The sequence below is a fragment of the Cricetulus griseus genome, assembly GCF_003668045.3.
Source record: "Cricetulus griseus strain 17A/GY chromosome 1 unlocalized genomic scaffold, alternate assembly CriGri-PICRH-1.0 chr1_1, whole genome shotgun sequence".
NCBI lineage: Eukaryota > Metazoa > Chordata > Mammalia > Rodentia > Cricetidae > Cricetulus > Cricetulus griseus.
The window spans coordinates 191,417,027-191,438,608 of NW_023276807.1; the positions used below are offsets into that span (position 1 = coordinate 191,417,027).

General features: G+C 39.2%; 1 protein-coding gene across 1 annotated transcript in view; it reads right to left on the bottom strand.

The window, feature by feature from the left end:
• Nucleotides 1-21,582, bottom strand: part of Erc2 (ELKS/RAB6-interacting/CAST family member 2) — a 673,320-nt gene that overhangs the window by 42,963 nt on the left and 608,775 nt on the right. The window contains exon 16 of the mRNA XM_035453246.1: nucleotides 1,602-1,749. Coding sequence (XP_035309137.1) covers nucleotides 1,602-1,749 — 148 coding nt within the window. The remainder of the gene's footprint in view (nucleotides 1-1,601; nucleotides 1,750-21,582) is intronic.

Sequence of the window (21,582 nt, forward strand, 5' to 3'; positions counted from 1 at the left end):
GTGTGCATCGTAGCTGGACCCGTGGTACTTGGCCGTAAAATCTGGGCTGTAGCCAGCATCACAAGTGCACGGTATATTTGAGCACGGGGGCTGTTTCCTAGATCTATAAACCTGTGGGAGAAAGCTACAATGGTTAGGTGCAGGAGAGGAGGGTGCTGGGTGCTCAGGGAAGGAATTAGGGGAAAGCAAAGAAAGAGACTCATCTTGACTTACTAAGGCCAAGTGGTTGGAAAATCCAGTGTAGAAGACGCACAGCCCCAAACAAAGAGGTCAGATCTAAGCGGTCCCCAAGCCCCGGGGCCAGTGCTAGTGAGGCATGCCGCTCTGTGGAATGACCCCAATGTCTGACAGCAACCGAGACCCTCCCTCTGCAAGGAGAAGGTGTCCAGGCATGGCGGTTCTCTCTCTGTCTTTCAGCAAGGTAGTCCTATGGGAAATGGACTTAAGCTCACTGCCAAAGAATGCCTTTTCCTTCCCAAGGAGGGAAAGAGATGGCATTTTGCAGGGTGAGGAGGTTTTTCTATCCCTAGGTACTGTGTTCAGCATAGTTCATCTTATCGGGCAAAGAGTCAGTCCCAGGGCCCCAAATCCATGTAGACACTCTACACAGTGACCATGTGCCATTTAGAGTTTCAGAGCCACAGGTTCTAGTTGAAATGTGGAAGCCACCTTATGAGGCCACATACCATTGAGCTGAATAAGTTTTATAAATTAAGAATCTGAAGGAATATTTTTAACCACTGCTTTACCCAAGCCCTCATTATATATAGAAGTGATTTCTCCATCCTCCACCCATGTTGGGGAGAGAACACAGGGTTAGTCAAGTTCTCTACCACTGAGATAACTTTGGTTGTCTGCCAAGTTATATATGGAGAAGAAAGAACATCTATAGATTTCAGAGATGGTTTTCCAGTATACTTCAGATACAATTATTTCTTCTTAAGCTGCTTTCAGAAACCCCTCCCCAAAGCAAAGAGCTTTCTGTAAAAGTTAGGATTGTCTCTCCTTCCATTTCTCTAAGACAAGCACAATGGCCTAGAGAGAAGGAAATAGATAATTGGGCCAAAAAGGTGATTTTAAATTAGAATGAATAACGGCAGACAGGTCTCTAAGCCTAGTCTATTGGGAGATGCTCCTTCGCTGAAAGATCCTGGAGGAAACAGCTGAAGAACAAAAGCTGGAAGTAGAGAGAGAAAGAAACCTCTGGAACTAGATGAGGTGGTTCTGCACAGAGCCCAGAAAGTGAGCAAAACCAAAGGGAAAGAGAGTCCCCAAAGTCTAATTAGGCATTTCTAGGATATAATTAGAAGTGGAAGTCTACTGAAAGGAAGAGAGTTGAGAGCTACTTCTGGGAAGATGATGCTAATACAAAAGAAAGGAAAGCAGTGCCAGTAGCAAACCACACAAGCCCAGCTGCATGCACATCAACAAGGAAGCAGTAACATGGTTTTCTAGCAACAGTGCAGGCCGTTTTGCTCCTACCTGGTTGTAGCTGCTTGAGCCTGCAGAATGGACATGGGAGAATGAAGAATAGCAAAACCCAGGGAAAGCACTCAGGCCCCAGACCCAGCAAGACACACCTTGCGTGCAGGGTGCCCCACCTGCTGCTTTAACTGATGCACCAGTCGGTCTTTTTCCCGCTTCAGAGCCATGACTTCTTCCTGGGTCTTTTTCTTTTTGGAGGCAGACAATTCCAGCAAGGCAATGTTTGCATCTTTTTCACTGATAGCCGCAAGTAGTGCTTCCTGTCTGGTAAGATAAAGATGATTGTGATCCTTTTAGTAAAATGAAAAACAATAAAAGTCCTCAAATAATTGGCATTTGTAATTCAATTGAGCCACAAACTATTACCTCTGGGGAAAATATTATAAACAGTACTTAAGATGAGCTACACTTTTCTCTCAGATGGACAAAGTAGCTGGGTCAGAATCACTAAGACTAGCTCATTGTGTCATCTGAGAGAAGAGTTCTTTCAAAGGCTTCAGAGACACAGATACAAATTAGAAATGGGAGGGGCCAAAATAAGCATCTATTCCTAACACAATTCTATTCATCCATCATCCCATCCTCTGCCAAGTAACGCTCTATGTCCTCAAGGCAACCCAACAAAACCAGACAGCAAATTCATTATCATGTGAGGTCTTTCATATGACATTTTTCTTCTCATGTCAGGTCAAGGTCTTTCCGAGGGTCTCCTTTCCATTTTCAATATACTTAGTGAATGTGGCCCTTGTTTTTATTCCATGGGCCTTACCTGCATCACACAACTCCTCTGCCTCTAGATTCAAGTCCAAATATATCTTCTGCAGTTACTAGCTCTCACAATGTTGCCCCACCTGTCACCCTTAAACATCATACTGTTTAAGTTCCCCATGGTACCCTTCATCACTCGACAGGATTCATGTTTATTACTTGTGATACCCTATCAACTTGAGACCTCATTCATCCTTGGTAGCTCCAGCTTCTAGAAAGACCTGTAGGTGCTCAAAATATTGGTTCTATTAGTAGATATGTTCACTATTTCATTTTACAAACTTTGAAAACATTATTGGTGTTCTTATTCCTCTTCAAAAATAAGAAATCTAGGGCTAGCAAGATGGCTCAGCAGTTATAGGAACTTGGCTCACAGGCCTGACAAGCTGAATTCAGTTTCCTGCAACCCAACTCCACAAAGTTGTCCTCTAACTTCCACAGGTATATTGTGACAAATGTGCTACTCCTCCCACATTATTACGAATTCAAGGACGTGTGTGTGTGTGTGTGTGTGTGTGTGTGTGTGTGTGTGTGTGTGTGTGTGTGTGCATATATATACATACACAAATAATAAATAAAAATGAAAGTTTTCCTTCTGAATTTATTCACGATTATTGCCTATTTGGAAGTTTCAAGCTGTTTCCTCCTATCTTTAGAGTCTACTTTTTGGTATGTTATTTGTTACAAATTGCAACCTGGGATAGTCTGGAACAATTTTTGACAAGAAAATGGCTTTATTTGAGTGTGTTTCATTGATTCCTTCTCTGCCCCTACTCCCTGGGTCATTTATGAAACATTCTAGATGCCTCAGAAAACCTCATAGCCCCAGGGAAGCCTCATTATTGGGAACTTTTCATGCATATAAGTCCCAAGACTAAAATCTGGTCATGCTTCTGGGTTGTACTTTCTTATCCCTATCATCAGAATTGCCCTCTTCTAGATATTTGAACAAGGTAGCCATTATTTGGATTGCTGATCCCCATCCACTACACACACACTCCTTTTCATGACAGGGGTATGTATGGGTCTTGCTGTCTTCCACTAATGCTCAGATGACTTGTATCTGAGCATCAATACCCAGTTTCACCAGATAAGATGTGGAGATGGTGGACCTGCTTTTACCCAGCTTCAGCAGATAACATGTGGAGATGGCTGACCTGCTCTCCACCCTGCAGCTGCACACTCCTCTAAAATGTTCTGCTGAAGAGGCTGTGTGGACTTCACACCAGGGAGAGAGCTCATATGCTCAGGTTTCCATCCAAGCTGTATTACCCATGGCCTTTTCACAAATACATTTTTAAAAATGGAGATGGAGAACCAAAAACATTTTTATTTTAAGTTTTTGAATCATTGAACCAAATTTCTCTATATGGGGAGAAAATCAGAGACACTTAATTTAAACTTCCCAATTAATTCCAATGTTAGCCATTCTAACATCCCTGGATACAATACACAGGCCACTGTAACATTTTACTCCCACCCCTAAGCTGGCACCAAAATATCTTTTTAAATGGGTGTTACTTACTTAAAAGATCAATTTAAGGAAGCGTGTAAATTGTGCTCTCTCCCTATGGATATTCCTTATGGCTATATGAAGTCACTGAAAATGCGGATAAAAGTCTTAGAGACTTGTGGAAACATTTAAGTTTACTGGGAAACTGTTCATCAGGGGTCTTGTGACTCAGTACATTTTAGAAGCAAAGGTATTATCTTCTTTTCTGGTAAATCTTTCTGGGATATTTGTACAACAATGAGCATGGAAGGACACAGGTAGTCTCTTTCTGGGTCAAAGGGTAGATATTCTTGCTATGCCATATTACAGTGATGAGCAATGGGCAGACATGCCACTGCCTATTACAAAGTATGCAAGCTCCCTAAACTCAGAGTTGCTCACCTGTAATACAAACAGCTGAATGAACGTGTTCTGGTCTTGGTGGGACCAGTTGCAAGTGAAATAGATGCAAACCTGATAACACTGATCTCTGAGTTATAAGCAATAAAATATTTTATTTCTGGCACAGATGTCTCTTGCACTTACAACAGAGGTAGGGCAGCCTGCTACATGCCACTAGAGGTGTCTCCAACTTTCCCGAGTTCGTGAAATAGTGTATATCCAACAGGATCCTGAGTGGTGAATGTGAGAGGCACAGAGTTACCGTGAATAGCTTTCTGCTTATTCCTTTCTACATTTCCTTCTGCCAGAAACACCATCAGAGTAAATGCTGAGTACTGTAAGTAAATCCTTGAACTCACCAAGAGACATCGGATACATCAGGTACAAGCTTCCAAAGCTTCTCACCAAGGTTACTTATGTGTTCTCTATCATCCTCAGCCTTGATGTTTAGACCGGAGTGCACAGTTTTCACATGTGCAGGTCTGGGACAATCCTGGTTGACTCCCATTGGAAAAATATCAGGGATCTCCTAACAAGGCTTTTCGTGTCTACTTTTGCCCCCTTTGCCCATTTCCTCGTCCAAAGTTTGATGTTGCACAGCTTTAATAACAACCTCTAAATGTTACCATAACCCAAAGATTCAAATGTTACCATAACCCAAAATCATTCAAAACTTCCCCTTTCCCCATGAGTTGGTGATTCATGCTTTCTAAGTGTTTAATACTTATTTTTCCTTTTATAAAATTATTAAAAGTCCAAATAATAATAATATCATTATGAATATAATTATGAATTATGATGAGTCACAAATATAATGATATTATTATCATTATTATTATCACCAGGAATTGAACCTCGGCATTATATATTCCTGATAGGCACTTAACCACTAGGCTACATAAGTAGTCCCAGTAAAATAACTTTTAATTCTCACTTTAGTGCTAAAGAAAAATACAAATTAGTTCCTAATTCTTTATAGATGCTATCACAAAATAGAACTCATAAAACAATTTTTGTGAAAGTACTTTCAAGGCCATTCACTAACATTAATATTCATAAAAACAATCCATTTGTTTCTTCATATTTTTATTTTGGTTGACCAAACTGTCTTATAATATGTTTGCACTATACAACTATAAAACTTGCAGTAAAATTTATTTAATGAAGATTATATATATTTTGAAAGCCTCACTTAAATACTGGCCAAAATTAATATGATTCCCCTTAAAACATATTGAAATTTATAGTAAATAATTGTATTCTTTGAAGCAGCAACTATCAGAAGGTAATAAAAACACATAAGGATACAAATGTATGATGACATTACCCATCAAGACATTTGCAAAGGTGAAGACTATCTCTGACTACATTTGTACAGCTATCTATGCCAGGCTAACACTCTAGGTTGGCAGAGTCACTGCACTGCGTTTTATTCAACAGGCTTTATAAAATAACTGGAGAAAATCTTCACAAACTGTTCCACCTACAGTAGTATTTTCAAACACCGTGAGGCAAATTCTGTGCAGTTTTCATTGTCTTTGATTCAAAGGTTTTCTTTTTTAGAGTGATAATGAGAATAATCTAGTAAAGATGAGCTTTATTTTGCCAGCCCACATCATATATCTATACCTTTATGGTTCCTGAGAACCCACTTGCCAATATACTGCCACAGAGCACCCACACTCAGTAATGTGAAGGTCTGCAGAGACAATAGAGCAGGAGGCTTATGTTAACTATTTCTGGTTTTCTCCCCATGTGGAGAATTTTGGTTGAGCCACTTGAAAACTTAAAAATATTTGCAGTTATGAACCACCATTCTAAAAAGTTTCAACTGAGAAGAGTACACAAATGACAAAACGCTTGACTATAAACAAACAAAAATTCTTCTTTTTTTGAAAAATACATTGCTTCCTGAATCCAGGCTGGGGTTTACTCTGCTTCAGAAATTGATTCTGTTTCATCAACTAGAAATGTTGCTAGCCCTTTAAATCGCTTTCTGCATTCAAGCTATCTTTTTTTTTTTTAAATTCACAGACAACATAAGAATTACATATAAATACATTCTTAGTCATTTAGTATGGGTAGGTAGGTATGTACTGGAAGCTTGCAACATTATCTTTTGAACACTGCTATACATTAGTATACAGTTACTGAGGTAATCTGTCTGTGCACCAAAATATAGCTTAAAATATGAAAAGGAAGCCCAAATATGCTAGCAAAGAAGATAAGATAATGCAAAGAGAAATAAATCTATGGGATCTGCTGTGTGCCAAGCTGAGAAAGTGGAGCATAGACAGCATTTTATCAAAGTGCAGCCTAAACAAACGTCAAGGAGAATAACTTCTTTAACAAATATGGGCAACAATGGAGGGGAAAGAGGAGGAGTTCTGTGCCCCCCATGCATTTAGTAGGGGTTAACAATGGATAAAAATACGCACAGGAACACACTTAATAACCCTAAACTGTCATTCACTTTGTAGGAGGTAGTCAAGACACAGCTAATAAAACACAGGGAAAAAAATGGTTTTAGCCACCCTGAAAAACATCCTCCAGGGACTAGCACAAAGAGGGCTGAAGGCTACCTTCTGCTCACGATAAATGTCTCCTTTTGTGTGTCGCCCATAGCTAACCCTCACAAGGAGAGCTTCGGTATCGGCTGACAGTAATACACAGCTACGGCACTTACTACTGTCAATTTAAAAGGTGCATTGTAAACATTTCTGTTTCACTCCCTGCTGCTGTCATTCTGTTGAGCTTGGAGAGGGAATCTAAAATTAATTTTAAGAGTTACAAGTGAAGTAAGCCAATTAGGGGCTGTTATAAATTGGACTGGAGCAGAAGCATGAACACATTTTTTTTCTTGTGGTCTCTTGTTTGAGTTAGTTAACCCATCTTTAGGAACACACTCAATTACAAAAGCAGATGCTTGGGAAAAAATGCATTCCATTAAGAAACGTTTGGATAATGACATATGAGGGTGGACCCACATTATGTATGGTGCCCAGCCTCAGGCAGTCATGCTCCAATCAGACTGTGGGAAAAAAAAAACTGCTCAATCAACTTTTCCCAGTTAATTGTTGTTTTCTTTCCCTTATGACCCTGAATCTTCAACCATAAGTTCAGTAGGAGGTGACTTAAGACAGACGGTGACGAAAGATCTTGTTCAAAACAGCCTCTCTCTCACCCCTAGGGTGAGTGCTGGGTGGAGGTTTGTTGTGATCACTCCTGGAAAGGGTGCCTCTGTCTTAAAGGTATCTTTTCAAATGGCAACTGGAGACAGAGGTGGCCTTTTGTATTAATTAATATTTACCCCACCTACTGACACAATGATGTGTCATACCAGTATAAGACCTTTAGCAAAAAAGTGAAGTAGCTTGCACAAGGTGCTATATACAAGGTGAGACATATTTGAGTCTCATCAGGGATAAAGAACAGAGCAGATTCATAAAGGCTAGGCTCTGGGGGGCCATATCTATAATGCAGTTTGCTCTGCCACTTGCCTGTACCCAACCTCAAAAAAAAAAGAAAGAAAAGAAAAAGAAAAAGAAAAAGAAAAAGAAAAGCTAATTCCAATTACCAATGATTCATTGTTTGAAACCTCATAGACCCCGACTGGAATTTCCTATCACAGAGGCCACAGAGTCTTGGGAAAGTTCTTTGCTCTATGCAGCAGCTTCTACCTGAATTCTAGCTTAATATGTGATGGGGGGGGGCAGCTGGTTTACCTTGTATGTTGCCCCAAATGCAAGTGTCTTGAAAAGCTAGCTCTCACACAGGGACACCTGTGGCACTGAGATGGCAAATGCTAACATGCTTAACCTTATAGATGTGCAAATGTTGGTGAATATGAAGCCAAATGATTTCCCTACTTGAACAAGGTTCAAGGTCGGAGGAAGTAGAATATCAGGAAGAGCCACGAGACCAACCCTAAACCATCCAGACAATTTCTTTCCCTTTGATAAGTTGATAAAGAGGCAATGTGTGAAAGAAGTGTGGGAGGGACTGTTGTCTAGTTACCCAAGTCTTAGCAGTGAGGTGTGACTGAGTACTACTCAGTGGACTAGGTCTCAAAGCAAGAAATGGAGGCAGGGGATGGAAGAGGAGGAGAGGGAGTGGGAGAAAGAGAAGGTGAGGCATGGTAGGAGAATGCAGGGTAGCCTTTCTTTTGAGTACCTTAGCTTCTTAAGATGCTTACTCTCTAAATGATCACTGGGGTCATTTAGAAAAGCTACCAATCCTTAGTGCCTGTGCTTTGCAACCAAATATTCCTGGATCTGCATGCCAACATTGCTTACTGCTTTCATAACTGGGTGATCATTTAATGTCTCTGAAACTTAGATTTCCTTGTAAGTGAACCAAGAGGAATGACTATAAAAATTAAATGTGATAATGCACACAGAGACTTTTGTTCAGTTTCTGACTAGACCATGTGATATATGCTAGCAATTACTATTACAGAACATGGACACCACCAAATTTAGAGATTTGAAAGTTTTGCCTTATTGTATGCCAGGCCCCTCTTTCTATTTAATATATCTAAACATGTAATGAGTCTCTTACTTTCAAGACAGTATTTCAAAGAAACTCCTAAAATTGGTTTCTGTTGACGGAGCATTTGACTTTCATAAGCTGACATCTGTTTCACAAACAAACTTAAAGGAGAAAACAGCTTTTGAGTGGAGAAAAGGGTCTGTGTACCACAGAAGAGTGGCATCCCAGACAGCCAGGCCTGACTTGGTTAAAAACTGTTCAATATCACTCCAGTCAAAAGGCCACACAGAAGTGGGAAAGATGTGATTTCATGTAGCATGAGAATTTGGGGAAATGGGAATGTGTTCTGAAAGGTAACCTTTTAAAAGTTAAGGTCAAGTACACAGTCTAACCAATGTCAAACAACAACAAAATATTCCCATTTGAAAAATATGTTTACAGGGAGCTGGAAAGACGGCTCAGCAGATAAGAGCATTAGCAGCTCTTCCAGAGGACCTGGAGTTCAATTCCCAGAACCCACATGGCAGCTCACAACTGTCTTTAACTCCAGTTCTAGGGAATTAAACACCCCTCATATAAGCACACATGCAGGCAACATACCGATATACACAAAATACAAATAAGTAATTTTTAAAAATCTTTACATTAATTGATAAGTTTGGAAGGCAAGGAAGGTAAGTGAAATGGACTTCCACCGTCCACCACAAGGATATGGTTAGATATCAATGCTTGATCATCTCTATCATTTGTCTTCTGTAATGAGAAGGATTCTCTGTTGCCATTTACCTCCAGTGAGACCATTGTATGTGAAACGTTACACCAGAGACCTGGGAGGTTACCGATGACGGATAGTGAGAAATTCTATGTATTTGGACTTCCCTGTGGGCAAACTTTGCTTAATGTCTACCTAAAAGAAATCTACTGTCTATGGTGATCAGTTACTGCCAAGAAATTTGTCCAATGGTATTAACTTTTTGGTTGGTATTCAGCAATTATCAGAGATTTCAAGGCTTAGCCAACAGAGCACTTGTTTATTTGTTTCTTTTATTAGCAAGTGGGTATGTGTATGTATAAAATTGTTCAAATTATGTACTTCAATTTCCCTTATACTGTACATTTGGAACTACTCATTTATTAGTTAGTTTTTATAGAAAGCAACAGAATGCATTTCTATATTTTGAACTAGATATTTATGTTCTTTTTTCATTCAGATCTAATTTTGTTTCTAGTATGTGTGTATATGTGTGTGTATGTGTCTGCACTGTGTGTATGGATACTAATGGAATCTGGGAGCAGGGGTGATGGAGTTCCCTGGAGCTAGAGTTACAGGCAGTGTAAGGTACCAGATGTGGGTGCTAGGAGCTGAACTATGGTTCTCTGGAAGAGCAGTAAGTATGCTTAATCACTGATCCATGTCTCCAGCCCTGATAATTCTCTTCTTAATGTGAACATTTTGTATTAAATAAGACCTCCTTTGTTTATATTTACATGGATTCCACTATTATCACAAGCCAAATTATAATGATGAACAAAAATATATCGTCATTCTACTGCTGTGAGAAGGAAATGTGCACAGGAAAGGAATGCACTGTAGAATTTTGTTAGTATAGCATCTAAAGCAAACAGAATTAAGATTCTGTGGGAATGGTTTTATAGATAAAATTATATAGAATTGAGTTTTCTTTAACATTCATTTCATTTCATTTAACATGTGTTTGGTTCATGTGAGGAAAAGGGCAGATGCAAACACGGGGAAGGAAACAATGTGTCATATCTGTGTATGTTATGAATGGTGGTGGTGGCCAAAATGAGCTGGGAGGAGTTTCAGGGAGGAGTAGGAAGACATAATGCCCACTAGAAGTCAGGCTGAAAGAGAAGCCTACTAACTGAAAGCCTTTCGCTCTTGATGTGCATACAATGAATTGGCTAATAATTTAGGATAACCTTTTTTCAGGGAAGTGCATGCTTTTAAGGCATCCTCATCAAAGATGGAATTGATCATGTGATGTTACTTTGAGAAGTCTGGATTTTAGGTCTGCCATCTCGTGGCCATTGCCATAAATACTGTCATTTCCTTTTCTTGCCACCCCTTTTCCACCCAAGTTGCTTCAAGTCTAAAATCTGTATCATTAAAAAGTACCAAAAGGCACTCAAATTTTAAAAAGAAAGGGACATTGCCAAAGGAGAGACTGATCTTGAATTCTAATTCTGTTTCTGCCAACGTTTCTTCTTTTGATGAAAATATAGATTCAAAAGATCCCTTATTAATGACCAATTTATTGATATCAGATTAGGCCTGCTGAGGAATTAGTCAAAGGTAATAGACTTCAGTTGGCTAGGGTTTTTTTTTTTTATGCTTTTATTGACTTATTTTAGAAGGAGGTCACTTACTGAAAACAAAGTTGCTTCAGCATTTATGTACTTGCCATGGGGTTGGTAAAAAAAAAAAATCCATAATGAAACCGATTATAAATCCTATACAAGAACACCAAGAGGATGGGCTTTTCTCAAAATTATTTATGGGCCAAATGACTGAGATTACACATACATGCTTGAACACTGTGAGAGAAAGAAGCAAAACTGTATTTAATCACAGTTCTGAAAAAACTGGAGAAACCCTTAAGATGCTATCAGAAAAACAAAAGCTGCCTATCTAAAGCTTATTCACTTCCATTTGTTGTGTCAATGGGAGAGAAAACTAAAGTACACAATGGTTTTCCTGGTGAGATTTTGCCAATCTAGTGTGGCCTTAATCTAAACAGTGGAACAGGAATTTATTCGATGACTGCGAATGGATTTCAGAGCCCAAGTTCCAGAGGCATTGACTTGCGCTGCTACACCAAATACCTTAAGTCTCAAGATGTTAAGCAACTGATAAAGACATCAGTGACAAAGAGCAGTGAAACTCAGTCAGCAAACCCAGAAATAACAGAAAGTTCTGTTAGCTACCTGAAATTTCTAGATTCATGACTACTTTCTATGGGACACTAACAGAGAGCTTCATGTCAATGAGCAAGGGAATTCAAAACCAGAAAACCAACACAAAATGAGAATCTGGTAACCTACCTGAATGTTTCACATCTGGGAAGAATTGGGAGGGAACCAGTCCAAAGTACAACAGTATAGAAAGCCGATTTACAGTATGGGTGGCCCTGTGGCCATGATAGTGAAATTCCCATCTGGGAGGAGTGAGCACCCCAAGTGGGAACATTTCTGATGTGAAATTATAAAGTCCAATATGAACTGAACACGCTCTTCCAGAGTAGCTGTTTCCTGACCATATGAGCAATAACTAACCAGATGGATGACCAGAGTTGGGGCCTTTGATTCTTTCAATTCAGTCAGCATATATTTACCAAGGGCTCCTGGGTACCAGGTCCTGGCGATAAACATATAAACAGGATAGATACTATACCTGCTTCAATAGAATTTATAATATTGTCAACCTTTGAGACCCTTCACACAGTCCTGAGGCAGCTGTGATGGCACAAAATACCAAGAAATGGCCTTTTATTATGAAGAACAAAAGCTGGCTCTCGAGGAAGATTGGATAACTATACATCCTACTTAGCAATCCACTGGCTGTGCATGAGAGCCCACAGGGCATTGCACTTGCCATGACATATGCTGGAATGAGCCATAGCAAAAGTCCATTAACAAGCTCTATTTTCTGTATTCTGATATCTAGCACCAAGCAGAGATTCAGAATAAGGAGAAAACTTAGCCTCATATAACTGGTAGGATGAGTAATAGGGAGTCTTTTTTTGTTGTTGGTTTTTTTTTGGGGGGGGATGGGGGTTGAGACAGGGTCTCTCTATACAGTCCTGACTGTCCTGGGTCTCACTATATAGATCAAGCTGGCCTCAAACTCACAGAGATCTGCCTGCATCTGCTTCTTGAGTACTGGGATAAAAGGTGTGCACCACCATGCCTGGCCAGGAAGTACACTGTATTTATAGGTCAGAAATAGATTAATATTGACAATTTCATGTTTCAATCTAATCTATATTCCAAAGTAAAAGGAGTGTTATTGGTCTCTTTGCTTATTCAGCTGTTTGTACCACATGCCAACAAAGTATTTTTATCTTTGAAGATATAAAAGGCTTGGACAATTCACTTTCTTCCACTAGAGGCAATTAACCTGGTTTCAGCAGACCCTGTTACACAAATTGGAGGAATGGGGAAGGGATGAGAAGCCCACAGAAGTGACAGAACTCATCCTATTATAAAAAGCCCTAGACCTGGAAAACCACTTAGTGAGAAAACATCCTGGTGACCAGACTCCAAGCTGACACTGATTCCCATTCTCTGTGGTGCTGATCTGTTTATTGATTGCTTTGAGACCAAATCATCCATCTCCCTGGACAGCCCTGAGGCTGCCCAGCCTACAAGCAGGACCTCTGCTTAGATCTGCACCTCGAGTCACAAGACATAAGGCAGGAGGAAAAGAAGACTCAGACTGCATAGCTTTTAAATGGACTTTCTGAAGACACACTGACGAAAGGCCCAATAAGAACTCGCCCTTAAAGACAAGCGCATGCTTTCAGGTGATGTCACAGAAGGGCAATCTCATATTGTCAACCAATATCCTAGTGTCTTCCATATTCATGTCAATTTGCTAATCACAGAATACCATACATATGCTAGGAGACATAAGCAACAGATGAGGCTTATAAATTATCCTAACAAGTAAAGTGAATGTGAAAACTAAAGTAATAAAAATAAACAAATAATGGTTGATTTTTGACCCAGTTAGGGTAGAGGCTAAGCCATCACTGACAATTCTCATTGTGATTACTGCGCAAATTGCCAAGACACAATGAAGCACACTGTTTGATCTCATCTTTTCAAGACAGTCTTTAACAAACTGTCATGGTGAAGTTGAACAGTGAGGCTGTGGGGTTTGGATGGAATATGCAAGATCTTACTGCTTTTAAAGGAACTGGAATTTGAATCCAGGTCTGATTCCAGAGTCTGGACTCCCAGACCTTTCTTAGCATTCTTGGGGGTGGTAAGAAAGAAATGTCCGTTTGTCTGGGAGGATGGAACAGGTTTTGCAGAGGATGATAATGATGACTCAGTATAAAGGCAGGAAGGACTGGAGGGACTGGGGAGGAAAAGGGAGGCAGGGTGGCTTTCAGAAGGTTTGTCTGAGGAAAGATAAGGGAAATGTAACTTTAAATTATGTCTCTCCTGCTAATTTACAATGTTTAAAGATTCATTACTTTCAGTTTGCTGGGAGATCAGCAAAGGAAAAGTATGGTCAAACCAAGTAATTTATTTATTTTTATTATTTTTATAGTTTTAATTTAAATTTAAAACAATCTTATTTTACATAACAATCCAAGTTCCCTCTCCTTCCAGTCCTCCCATGACCGCCACCAACACCCATCCTACCCCCCATCCACTTCTCAGAGAGGGTGATACCTCCCATGGGGGATCATCACAGTCTGTGACATCATTTGGGGCAGGACATAGGCCCTCCCATCCTGTATCTAGGCTGAGAGAGTATCCCTTCATAGGGAAGGGGCTCCAAAAAAACCAGTTCATGCACTAGGGACAAATACTGGTTCCATTGCCAGTGGCTTCATAGACTGCCCAAGCCCCCCAACTGACACTCAGGATCAGGAGGCCTAGTTCAGTCTTATGCAGGTTCCTTAAATGATGGTTTGGAGTCTGTGAGCTCCCACTTGCTCAGGTCAACCGTTTCTGTGGGTTTCCTCAACATGGTCTTGACCCCTTTGCTCATCACTCCTCCCTCTCTACAACTAGACTTGACTCAGTGCTTAGCTGTGCATCTCTGCTTCTGCTTCCATCAGCTACTAATGAAGATTCTATGACAGCATTTAAGGTAGTCATCAATCTCATTATAGGTGAAGGACATTTAAGATAGCCTCTCCACTATTGCTTAGATTCAAACCAAGTAATTTATAAGTGTCAACTCAAAGACTAGTGGTTAAACATATACATACACACACATATGTAGGTGTGCACACATACAAGCAATAAGTGTTGGGATTAAGATTACTAACATCTTTTCTGGAGAAGAAAAACCTTCTGTTCTGAAGTTTTGCAATTGTTTTTCCTTAGTTTTGTTACTAATATGTTCTTTTCTTCCGTGATGTTAATGGTAGTTAATATTTGAGTAGCTATATTTAATTTAATAACATAATTATATTGTCAAGCATATACTGTTTTCAAAAACACTATTCCATATTTTGGTCCACAATATCCAATCCAGAAAGCACTCATTCTATTGTTGAATATTACTATAATTAGGGTGTATCAGAGAAAACATGTTTACTCCTTCTCTATCTTGCACAGATGGAGGTCCATGTTTCTTTTCAAAAACTGTTGGCATTGTTGAGAATGTCAAATTGACCAACTTAAAATGGTTTTGACTTAATGACTATTCCTGTGATAATGTCTGTTTCAGATAATATATCTTTAGGATATAGGTAAACTACTTTTTGTCTCCACAAATGGCCTACATTCAGCATGAGCTTCAGGTCTTCTCTGGGTCCCTCAGTAATCAGAAAAGGAAGAAAAAGCTGAGCAGGTTAATTTCAGCCATCAGAAAAACTAAACATAAAGATGGATGGAAGGTTCAATGTGAAATATAATGGCTGCTGCCTTATCCTTCATTCCTGCTGTAACAATTGGGCTTTTGACACATGCAATATATAAATGGCAAGAATGTATGAACAAGAGAATGACCAATGCCAGTGAAGACTCAGAACATAGTAGTCACTTCCTTGCCTTACCTTACTGGAGTGAATTCTTAGGACACCTTTCCAAGAGTACCCTAGGATTTCAACTAGGTCTCAGCGATGCACTCACAGATAGGTAAGAAGAAAGTCAGCATGGTAGCTGCTGAGCAATAGGCAACACTGATGAGGGGCTAGGCCACCCTATCTCTGAAGGTTTTACCGTAACAACAGTAGGTCATCTTGAACAATCCCAGGAGAGAAAATTCTAGCAAAGGATACACTATGTAACTCAACATATGTTTCCATTCATTTCTTGGGACTGAAACTGGAACTGATTCTCACTTATCAATCAAGGTAAGACTTAGAGAGGGTCACTTGGAGATCAAGGGAGAGAGCCTGTGAGTGAGCATTAGGAAGGTGGGTAATAAAGTTACTCCAGTGGCAGGAAATCCTAAACCTTTCTTGGAAAGCCCTAAATTTATATAATAACTTTGTTATAACTCCAGGTTTAAATGAAATGAGTAATATTTGACTTTTCTGAACATAGCCTAGTATTCTCATCATTGGGAACACACTAGGAATAATAGGGTCACACCAAAAGAAAGGGAATATCTATGAGCTGGAGGCCAGACTACTGATTTACTCTAGTGATCCTTTTGCCCATAGGGTCTATTTCTCTGTTGTGTAAAAATGGCTGTTACCAGTTAATGAGAACCTTCCTTCTTGTTCCAGAGAAAGAGCTGTCCCTGGCCATGGTGGGAGGATTTCTATTATAGAATGGAAGCCAAGCAAAGCTTGTTTCTCCACTGACTTTATTCACAGATTGGTCCATTCCAAGTCAGCTAAACAGTGTTGCCCAGAATTCTGAACACCTGTAGATCCTGCAATAGGAATCTCATAGCCAACATACATCAGAGCTGGATGCTGAGTGTTCTTATTGTATTAACTCATTCAATCTGCACAGGAACCTATGGATGTAGATACTATTTTGACCCATTTGACAAATAAGAAAAAACAAAACAGAGAAGAGTGAGTCAACTTGGCCAAGTTAAAAATGTCTAAATTGCAAAGGGATGATTTGAACCTAGGCAGACTGGAGTTATTTTTCTTAAGAGTTTTTAAAATTTTTAAGTCTGTATCCTTGGTGCAGGTGCCCTCAGGGTTCAGAAGATGGAGTTGAATGTTCTAGAAGAGGCATTACTGGCCATTGTAAGTTTCCCAGGGTTGATTCTGGGAACTAAATTTGGGTCCTCTGCCAGGTCAATACAGGCTCTTAATTGCTGAGCTGTTTCTCCAACCCAGTCTGAACTTTTCTGAGTCTTCAAAACTAAATAAGTAGTTTGTAGTTGTTCTGATTGGTGATACCCCTTCCTCAACACAGGAAAAACACAACAGAACACAGTTGGCTGGATCTCAACAGGAGGGTTGTCCATCAGTTACAATGCTACTTACTGTCAGTGGAAAGAGCCCAGCAGAGTTCTATACTGGAACATGGATGGTTATCACTTTGGTTGCCCAGGGAATCAAGCCAAATATAAAAGCTTCTAGCCACCTTTCTTGAAAATAGTCTCAGAATGTGCTAAGACTCTGCAGGCACAGCCTAACACAAAATATTCCCAAATGTACCATTAGATCTCAATCCCAATGAGAAGACAGTGAAAAATCTGAACCGCCAATCTACTTCTTTTGTTAGTATGAAGGAGAGAGCACCTAAAAAGTAGAACATAGGGGTTCAATAAAAAGTCACCTGAATTAGATGTGTAGGTTTGACCAGTCGCTTGATTTTAAACATCCTAGCTGTTAGGTCTATACAATTACAATGCCTCCAAGTACCAAGTGTACTGATACATTCACATGAGATGGCACCTGTCAAACTGCAAGTTCCTAGAATAATTTGGGTGGCATTACTCTCTGTATCCCTGCCTACAAACTACAAAACTATGTCTTCTAAAATTATATATATGTATATGATTAATATCAAATAGTATCTGATATAAACAAGCTTTGTGGCAGATACTGCTTCCACCATTTAAACCAAACATATCAAGTCTATGGTAAATCAACGGATCAAATGATTGATAGAAATCTCAACTAGGAATTCATGGAAGGATAAGCAATGGATGTTTCCAAATAGATTTAAAGTATGATTAATTGGGTCCAATCCTCAATATGTCTCATTATGCATATGCAAGTATCCCAAAACATGGGGACGAGCACAATATGCAAACTTCAGGTCCTATACTTTCTAGATAAAGAATACCCAACTTGTATTTACCCTCTTAATGGGTATTACATGAGAGAGAACAGATAAACCAGTTAGTTTCATTCATAACAAACACTCACTTCTGTTATAAATATAAACTTAAATTACTATATCCATTTTTGTGTAGTTCAACTATTTACTACTATTAGTTAAAAGACAGATTTAGTGAAACCACCAACCTTTAGAAACCAGAAGGAAAAAAAACATCTTAAAGAAGGGAGGGGTGTGTGTTAAATAACAATATTCTTAAATTATTGTATTTTCCTCTACATGGTTATTCATTTCATTCCTAGTGTTTATCACATTATTAAAATTTCACCTCCTTATACAAAGCAAGTATAAGCAAGAGAAGGAAAATTAATTTGTCTAAATGAGTGGGAGGAAAAAGAACCACTTCATACAACTGGTAGTATGTCCAAGACAGTGTTTCCATTTTAAATTTTGAATTCCTCCCTTAATTTCTGAGCAGGACTCTTTTGAATACTTAAGCCCATTATTCAAATGAATCATCACAGTCAAAAATACATTCTGGAAAGGTTTGAAAAATTGGCAAGATGTTATTAAGAATATGAACTTAATTCTCTTTAAAAAAATACACATAGGTATAATAGTTACTCATTTTACCTAAGGACTTTTAAAATCTTGCAACATAATAGCAAAATTATCAACAGTAGATGCAGGTGCTCAGTGTCTCTCTATTTTGTTAAAGAGATCTGAAATTCTTCTGCCTTTCTATCATAAACAGCACAATGTGAGCTGTGACCTTTCTCAGCTCAATGGAGTTAATTTGGCCTATAGATTAAAGAATACTAATGAAGTGCCTATAACAGTGAAATAACTATTGTAAAGTGACAGCTGTGTTCTTCAGATCATTCTCTTGTTAGACAAAGTAGGAAGGTGGTAGGTGACACTGTAATTTTCCTGATATGAAGACAAAAATTAATCTCACATTTGTGCTTTTTAAAAATGACTTACAAATAAGATACTCATGGTTATATTGATTAGTTATTCATCATTCTCAAATTAGCCATTTGCTGCAAGATCCATCTACACCTCATTTATTTATTTCCCTGTGAAGACTGCTTATAATTCCCTTATTCCAATTTTGAAAGACTGCCCTGTCTGTGAATATAGAAGCCTAAAAGAAGTCCCGGTAATTGGTGCTTTTAGCTGTGCACTTAATCTTGCTTAAATTGCCAGCGTGCATGAAGGGAATGCTGGAGAAGCCCAGGCTAAGAAACCACCCGATGGCAAACACAGGGGATGAAGTTCATAAAGAACCCGACAATGTTCCAAATCATGGGAATGAACAAGTCACAGATGAAGAGCACTCACTAGCTGGAAGCAAGGTGACAGCCAGCTGTGGTAGTTAAGACATTATTGCTTCTGTAAAGGCTGAACTCAAGTACAAAGTAGACATGTAATCTCCAACTCCCCAAACGCCCCAATTTGGCCACTAAAGATGCTGTTTTACATTTCCAAACATTTTCCCCTGTCACTACTTTTTATGCTTCAGTTCTCAGGTTGTAAGTATTTGTTACTTGCAAAGCAGCCCCCTTTGAACACTGAATCATGGAGGCATTTGTAACTAACTGCCAAGGGGGCCTGCCAAACAAAAACTCCCTGCTGGTGACATGACCACCTAGTGACCTCTAAAAATGTTGTAACAATGTGAAAAATAGCTCCCTCTTGTAGGAAACAGCAATTTTTTAAATTAAACGTACATCGAATGTTCACTTATATACAGATAAATGGTGTTCAGAGTCACCTTCTCTGTTTCCAATTTCAATCTTTTGAAACCCAGCCCAAACCTAAATAAATAAACGTTGATACTAAGAAGAAACTAAGAACTCAAGAGCCTTGCGATTTCGCAAACAGCTTTTTTCCATTTTCGAAAATCTAAACTCTGGGCCAGACAGAGAACAGGTAATGAGAAAGAGCAGGTTTGGCAGTCCCTCTGTGGGTCTAAGCTGAAAAACACGTCAGGCAGCAGTAAGTGGCTATAATTTGGCAGGCTTAATGTCTTTAAAAGTTTGCAGCTTGCTTGAGAAAAAAATTAAAAATAGTTATAACATTTACAAATTGAAATACAAACACTAAGCTAAAAAGCCACCCTGGTGACATCTCATCACCCTGTGCTTTTAAGGATTGTCTTCAACTGCACCTTCCTCTGCACCTCCATGACAGGACACAGTCATGATAACTAAAGCTGGGCAGTGGGAAGTCACCTGATGCAGCTGCACTCTCAGTGACTAGCATTGGTGCATTCAGTTTATGCCAGTGACATCAAGACTTTAAAGAAAGACTAGTCTTTCTTTAAAAGGTGAGATGTGTCCAACGAAACAGAGGAAATGGGAAACTGCATATGACAGTGAATAGTTTCCAAAGAATTGCAGTGCTGTAGACCAAAGTTTCTGTCCTGGCCTGTCCCTCATCCATTTAGTCCCAAATAAACACACAGAGTCTTAATTATTAAGTCTTAAATATTAATTATAAACTGTTCAGCTGATGGCTCAGGCTTCCTATTGGCTAGCTGTCTCTTAATTATTAACCCATTTCTATTAATCTATGTATCTCCAGGTGGTCTTGGCTTACTGGAGAGTGCCTGGACATCCTATCTTCCCAGTAGCTACATGGTGTTTCTCCTGCAACTCATCCTTTGCCTTCCTCTTCCTAGAATTCTCCTAGTCTGGTAGTCCCACCTATACTTACTGCCTGGCTACATCCTGCCTGTCCATTGGCCTAAACAATCTTATTCATTAACCAATAAGAGAAACATGTATTGACAGTATACAGAAGGACATCCCCCGTCTCACTGCTGTCTTCCTGGTTAGTTTATCTCTCTAAGTTCCAAAATTAGAAGTCTTAGAGTAACAGAGGTATGACAGGTCAAGGCTGTTGGACTCTCATTGGTCTCTAATTCATTCTGATGTCTTGGGATGAATTATTTGCAAACACTTGCCTAGGCCATACAAATTCAAATTGCTTCTGAAGCAATGTGACATTAGCCACTGCCTGATTTTAAGCACCTAAGATGCCTCGATCAATCCAGTAAAGGAGTATCAGTCCTTTCTATGCTTAGCCCCAACTCCCTTACCAAGACAAGGCAAATCTTAAGAGTTCCCTTCTTCAAAGAGAAAGAAAACAAATATTTGTTCTTCTAATTCTGAGTTTAAAAATAAGATGAAAAAAACTCATATGCTTATATTAAAGCATGTTCATCTTTTTCAAATTTTAGCTTTAAAACTCTCTTTACTAATCAGTTAACACACAAAGCTCAATATGCTTTAGGTGAGCATGCCACATACGGAACTAAAAAAGAATTCCCCTTGACACTAAAGTGTGAGGTGGTACTCAGAAAGGAACAGCACATCATGCCCACATGTAGGTATGGGGAATTACTACCAATTCACCTACTATTTTGTGACATAGTCCCCAACCTGAATTAGCAATTTTTTTAACACGTATTTTGTTACAGGATGAGTGATGGCGAGTGGCAAAAGAGCATTGCCACATTACTGGGTACACTGCAATGTTGGATTTTTTTAGGGCATTTGAGGACCTACCCTACAGACCAATCTATCTCAGTATTTGAAATGGGGGAAGTTCTCACTGATAGTCTAATTTGATCAGTAATAAATCAAAATGTATGTTTTAAGGAAATCTGGAAATAAAATTACGTTAAGTAAGTCCATTTAATCCCCAGTGTCTTAGCACGATCAACCCACAACAAAGACACTGTCATAAGACTCAATTAATGATGGATTAAAGACTCAACATAAACCCAGCCACACTGAACCTACTAGAAGATAAAGTGGGAAATACCCTTGAATTAATCGGTACAGGAGACTGCTTCCTGAACATAACACCAGTAGCACAGACACTGAGATCAACAATTAATAAATGGGACCTCCTGAAACTGAGAAGCTTCTGTAAGGCAAAGGACATAGTCAGCAAGACAAAACGGCAGC